This window comes from Etheostoma cragini, chromosome 11 (genome assembly GCF_013103735.1).
Source record: "Etheostoma cragini isolate CJK2018 chromosome 11, CSU_Ecrag_1.0, whole genome shotgun sequence".
Taxonomy (NCBI): domain Eukaryota; kingdom Metazoa; phylum Chordata; class Actinopteri; order Perciformes; family Percidae; genus Etheostoma; species Etheostoma cragini.
In genome coordinates this window covers 14,456,439-14,463,188 of record NC_048417.1, presented here as the reverse complement: position 1 = coordinate 14,463,188, position 6,750 = coordinate 14,456,439, and the positions used below count along the sequence as shown (strand labels likewise).

The following is a 6,750-nucleotide window of genomic DNA, read 5'->3' as shown; positions in this document are numbered from 1 at the left end:
TCTTTATAACCTTTGTCTGATATGGTCCTTTTTTTTGTATTCAGTACAGTAGATGGAGCATAACGATGAAGGTCTTTGCTGAGATGAGGAGCATTTTGAAGTGCTCACACTCGGGGGCAGCAAATGGAAAAGTGACAAGCCTGGTGCACTTGTCTATTTTACTTACTCTGTGCCTCTGTTTCATATTCTGCTTCGCACCGTGGGGTTATTTTCCTCCAGGGTTCAGAAGGGCACGCTCTTTCATTTCTACAGAAAATTGTTTCGCGGGATTTCAATCTTTGGCTGCTAGATATGACAAAACACAATATCAAGAACACTTATGTTTCTTATCTGCCATTTTTTCTGGGTATAAATAAAAGATCAGTATAAATTTGAGTCAAGTGACCTCGAATGCACATGTGAGAGATGAGTATGAAAAGAACTATGAACCTTGGGACAGCCCCACTGTACATTTTCATTGCTTGCTCAAAATTACCCTGGCACTGGGGCTTTGAATGCCATTTGTCATCCTCGAAAATCAATTAGTGTCTCCATGATAGCAATTCAGATGTAATCCTTTGAGTGTTTGGACAAATAGACATAAAAAAAACCTGAGGGTAACTTTTGGTTTCACATTATGTAAATAGTATTTCTTCAAACTGGTCATGTAATATATTGAAATAGCAATTAGGTGCAACATTTAGAATAAACAGCCTGATTGGAGAGTTGAAGGGCCATCCCAAATATTGATTGTGCATAAATAGACCTTCAGTTGCCACCGGATGAAAGTCATGTCCCTGTAATACTTGAAAAGGCAAAGATATTTAACTACAGTCAAGAACACACTTTTACTTTTGCAACCGTTTCTGTGCAACAGCCAGATCACTCTGTGAGCTCTCATCTGTCTGTAAAATTCTTCATGCTTGATACAGACAAGAAAAAGCCAAGCCAAAACGGAATGCTCTTACACTGACTTGTAGACCGTGCATACAAATAATAGGCTACTTCTTCTAACTATGAAGTTACAAACCAGCAAGAAATTTCAGATTCAGTGCTGTGGAATGAAAACTATTACTCAAACATACATTTGCAATCCACATAGCGCAGAGATCTTTTGTGATATATAACTTTTGACGCACAAATGTCCAGTCTATGCATACTCGACAACCTCCCTAAGGTGTGAAAACATTCAAACATTGTCTTATTGATGTTGCGGTTTTTTTTCTCCATTTGGCTCTTGTCAGAGGTCAACCTCAACAGCATGCGGCGGAATCAGGCGTTACTGTGGATGTCACATTGATGCATTACAAGGCCCAGGAGGTCACGTCTCTGTAAACATACATTATCAAAACCCATAGAAGATGTGGGGTGTTGACCTCACCAATAGTTTACGGTCTATCTTCAGGGGAAAAGGGTCATGTAATGGCGGAGAGCAACTTTGTAGCAGCAATGACTTTCTTGTTGCAAATGAAGAGGGTCAGGCAATCAAGACTGGCCGGGCTGTGTGTCAGCACCATTATCTTATGCTGTCTGAAATGATCAATGAGCTAAAATAAAATGATCACAAGCTAAAATTGGCCTACTAATGAAAATGGATTGTTTAAACATGTTCCTTGGTGAGAAGCTGGCCGGAAAGGAGATGGGGCAGCAATTTGAAATACATGACACAAGAAGGTAGCAGAAATAAATGGGAGCTATTATCATCATGGCTATTTACATGTTAGAACTTATATGTTCATATTTTAATGCTAATGGAGAGTCACTTTTAAAATGCAAAAATAATCAATTGTGTTTTCATAGCAACAATAGTCAGATAATTCTCCAGCACTTACCTTTATAAAAACAAACTATGTCGATAAAATGTTTTGTTATCCTGAGCACAAATGTACAAAGATGCTTTCAAACGTTTATTCAGAATTATTTCATACAGAACAGGAATTCAGACATTCAGCAAACAGTGTGTTAACAGTTAAATGACTTTGTCTATATGTAAATAGGTTTTATTGACAACACTATGAAACAGAGACTTCAAATATAAAAGGCACTTAGGGCAGGTGCACAGTACTGACATAAATCTCTTTTCTCCATTTTAGCAATAAATACATACTTAATGTGCCTTCCTACTATGGTACCATGGTTGTGTAAACATGTTAGCACCACCGTGCTGCAGAGCACCCCAGTCACTGTCATGAAAGGCACAGCATCATATAGAAAAATATTTATAAATAACTTACCATAAATAAAAATGTATTTCCCCCACAAAATAGTTTCAAAATTTCCATATAACCCAGATAGAATACTGTTAGAATTTCAGTCAAAAACATAAAATATGGAAAATAAAGAATATTTCTATACAACCTCAAAAACAACTAAATTAATGCAGTATCAGCCTTATTGCTCTGAATAATATAATATAAGAAAGGGCTGTACATAAAATCATTCAAGAGAGGTGAGTTGTTTGATGGTTGCTACCAAATGCTAGCGTTAAGCAATTTACATTGAATTCTTTACTATTTCCAGAACTAAAAAAGGAATTCTCAAAAGAAAGATAATTCTGTACTGTAAGTGGAAAATCCAAAACAGCTGACTTGTTGCTGTACTATTCCACCTTACGGCATTTACTTATAAGTTAATAGTTATTACATTTCTTCAAAGAAAGAATAAAGTTCCAGCCTGACTCCACTGTTTTATTCTACTTCCATGGCAGACACATCTTGCTCTCCGCCAGATTTCTCAGAGGGCAGATCTTGTGACTCGGGCGAGCTTTGGCCGTCTGACGCGGAGTTGGGCTCGCTGGTGGTTGGTGTGCCTGGCTCTTGGGTGTCTGTTTCTCCAGAGACATCAGCAAGCTTGCTTTGCCCTGATAGAGATGGGGCTTTTTTCAGCAAAGATTTGCAAGCATTTCAAACAAGTGTAAATGGAGAAAAATGGGACACTACTGTATACATGTACGCTAATGTACGCTAAATGTACTAATATTGGTAATATTTGATTTCATGCAAGGCCATTACACTTTAGAGGTATATGCCTCGTGTGTGCTTGTGTGTGATTATCACCTAAAACAGATTGGTCGGCATCTACGGCAGCTGCAGGTGATGGTAAGGATGCCTCAGATGACATCTTCAGTTCGCCAGCGACCTCCGGGAGTCTTGGTGCCTGAGGCCTCGTCTTTCTCGCAGGGTTCAAGAAATAACAATACGCACATCTGAAGGCTGAAACAAAACAAATAAAAACACCATCAGCAGTTTATGTCACTTCTCTAATACATTCTTAAAACAGACACAGATTAATATACATAAATATGAACCAATGACAGAAAATGCCTGAGATGCATCAACACTTCAGATTGATGTGCAGTACTGGTTTGCATATTCAATCTTGTTGAGTTTTTTTGCTTACAGGGGTCGGTAGTGGCAGAGAGCTATATGATATACTACGCTGCCAAATGCTAGAGGGCAAATGAAGGCCCAGTGTTTGATGGAAACTGACAAAGAGTGTTGTGTTTCACCAAGTCTTACCAACGTATTCAAATTCCTCTTTTAATGCCATGCCGTTATGGGACAGACACTGCTGACAGATGAGAGCGTATCTATGACGACAGAAGGACAATCCAGTTAAGACAGCGTACAGTACACAGACAATGGCATTATATTACATAAAAGATAATTCAGAACTAAGCCTTTATAAGCTGGATAAGAACCTGCTTATTACATTAACTACATGCCCAAAGGAACTGCATATACACAACATATAAGTGTATTGCTGAAAAGAGATTGTCTCTGTTCAAAAGCAGAGGTTACGTACCTGTTCTGAGGGCCGTCTCCAACAAGATACTCAATGACTCTGTCCATGGCGCCTCTTTCCCTTGGGACCACGGGTCTGGCCAGGGGCGGGCCTGGGGGGTGCACCCCTGTTAGCACAACATCAATGCCTGTTAGGCACAGTCTCTAGTCTTGAATACAAACTGCATTAAACAGAGGCTGCTGACAGTAAAAACAAAGTAAAGTAGTGAGGCTGAGAATCCGTTTACTGCACAAAACATGATGAATGTTACAAAAAATGGGCCCCTTTTCCTTAATGACTTAACACTGGATCTCACTTGCAAAGCATGTCCAGAATCCCTGCTGTGATGGTGAGTAGTAATTAATATAATCTAACATCAAGAGCAATCATAGGAAGATGACTGGTCATTTCTGTGAGACTTGGCAGAGTCTCAATATCCTGCTGGTTATTAATTTACCAACATATGGAAACTCTGTGGTGACTCTTTGTATCAAATTGCTTTTCACTTTCAATTTTCAGCAAAAGCAGGTGATAACATCAAGTCATGTAAACCATTTGCGAGGTGTTCCCTATGCCAAAGGCAATTTCACAAAGCATTAAAAGACATTTAGTGAGATTCCACCACCATTGCCCAGAGAACAAACGCAGGTCTGGCTAATTAATCATAGTTAATGTTATCCTGATTCGTGCACACCTCACAGTTGGCATTCCACATGGCAATTACAGCATACAGCTTCCTCTAGGAACATATTTTCTTTACCGTTTGCACTTATTTGCATCTTCTATTGAGTGTTCATAGTCCAGAAATAATATATATTGAATATTCAATAAGACTGCACTCCACAGATGTCTTTTATACACACCAACTGCTCTATGGAAAGTTTTTTATCGTGTTGGCTTGCTGGCTTGAAAATCTCTTAAAGCAACCAAAGATGTACAGCGGAAGCATTATATTCGCAAGGTAAATATTCTAACTGTAGCAAAAATTAGCCTATTTTTAATCTTAGTTCACAATTATACACTTGTTTGAGAAAGGTTGGACCATTTAGTAAGATCTTTGAAAACTACATTCATGCAATTACCTATTACAACTACTGAATAACATATACCACCCTTGCTGACAACACACACCACAGAGCTGTGTGCAACTAGGGACACGGAGCCAGCGAAGAGTAAATCACACCTTAATCGACCACATTATGATGTGGTCCCCCTGTGTGCAGGTAACTCACCGACTGCTGGAACAGGTGTTCCAGGGGTCACAGGCCTCCTCATCAAGCTCTGCTGAGCAGCTATAGCCGACAGGCTCCTCTCTGGGGGTCCACCTGGAGCAGAGTGGGAAGATCGTCCAGGATAGGTGGGCCCAGAGGCAAGAGGAGGGCGGGCAGCAGCTCCGGTTGCAGGATTCACCACCACTGAGGGGGTCTTTGGGATGACATTGCGCTGGCGGAGGTCTAACACAGAACAAAATTGCAGGTTGCTTAACAATAGCAAGTAATGACAAACGAGAAGTGGTCTGAGAATAGGTACTGTCTTTAAAACGGATTGCTACCTTGTCCTGGTTTTGGAGTCCTCTGAGGTCCAACTGGAGTGGATTCAAGCTCCTTTATACAGAAGAAAAAAAAAAGCAAAAGCATGACTTAATAAAAAAAACCAATGAGATAAAGTGATTTATGGTACAAAGCAAAAACATAACTTACATTTTTTCTCTTGGAATCAGGATCAAATCTCTCCAGAATCATTTTAGCATTCTTATATGTCTCAGTTTCCATAACTTCTTCAAGCTGGAAAAAAAGACATTGAAAGGTATTACAAAATAAATGCTTACATCAAGTTCTAATACACTGCACAAAGAAACAAGACCTGTAATAATAGCTCTTTTGCCGAGTAATTATTTGATAATCATTTATTGTAATTAATAGGCGTTTTTATAAAAACACAATTTACACCTTCATTTAAAATAAGTACCAAACATTTCTAAATGTTTACATGTAATATGAAGAATAATTACATTCACTACTTCGATAATGGAGAGTGTGAAAATCCATCAGCCCTAATTATTAAAAGTTATTAGACTTGACAGAGGATGACAAGCAATTTCTCAGATTTATTTCTTTCCTCCACTAAATGCTATTAATTAAAGTGACATTAGCAGAGTGGTTTACTGGGTTAAGACACCGTGCCAATCAAATGTTGTCTGTACAGATCCTAGATTAGCAAATGTCTTGCTGCAAAATGCTGAGAGAATCAATGAGTATTACAAAGCTTCCTACATAACGTGCACGGAGTGCAAGTCTTTACTTCATTGGAGTCCACTAGACCTCAAAATTACAATGAGATTGAGGTTTGTTTTTTTTTAAATACATTTCTCTCACTTATCTGACCGCATAGCAGCCCAAAGATGCGTGAAAATTGTCTTTTTTTTTTTTAATAGAGAAAAGTTATATTCAATACTTCGGTCATTTCGGGGCAATTCTATCCAAGCTTAGAAAAAATATTTTGTTATTAGCAAGATGCCAGACTGTGTCATAGGTATCAGTGTTTAAATGTTTGGAGTGAAAAGCTAACGACAGCTATACTGTAGACAGGGTATATACAGAAATCCTGGAGGTAAATTCAATACCTTCAATATTTTTTCTAATACCAACACACCATTGAGCTGAGGGTTTATACGGTAACACGTTTCTACTTTGCACTGGTTTGCGGTGGTGTACCTTCTTCATTGCTCTGTTTGCTTGTAGCGCAATCCTATTGCGTGCAGAGGGAATCTGAAAGATAACAGTTTGTCCCGCCCCTCGGATTACGCCCTGCCAATGGTGTGTTCCCAGACCCAACATCTTAATGTGGGTCTGGCTTGTCAGGCTAAGATAGGCTATCACGCGATGCAGGATAGGAGATAGAGAGATAGATAGATATATATATATACACTCACCGGCCACTTTATTAGGTACCCCATGCTAGTAACGGGTTGGACCCCCTTTTGCCTTC

At 39.1% G+C, this 6,750-nt stretch overlaps 1 protein-coding gene across 1 annotated transcript in view; it reads right to left on the bottom strand.

The window, feature by feature from the left end:
• Positions 1 to 1,878: 1,878 nt before the first annotated feature.
• The window catches only part of lnpa (limb and neural patterns a), a 9,931-nt gene continuing 5,059 nt past the window's right edge, over positions 1,879 to 6,750 (bottom strand). The window contains exons 7-13 of the mRNA XM_034885629.1: positions 5,463 to 5,546; positions 5,315 to 5,366; positions 4,995 to 5,216; positions 3,784 to 3,889; positions 3,498 to 3,568; positions 3,036 to 3,191; positions 1,879 to 2,839 (exon numbers count right to left, since the gene is read on the bottom strand). Coding sequence (XP_034741520.1) covers positions 2,667 to 2,839; positions 3,036 to 3,191; positions 3,498 to 3,568; positions 3,784 to 3,889; positions 4,995 to 5,216; positions 5,315 to 5,366; positions 5,463 to 5,546 — 864 coding nt within the window. The 3' untranslated portion in view covers positions 1,879 to 2,666. The remainder of the gene's footprint in view (positions 2,840 to 3,035; positions 3,192 to 3,497; positions 3,569 to 3,783; positions 3,890 to 4,994; positions 5,217 to 5,314; positions 5,367 to 5,462; positions 5,547 to 6,750) is intronic.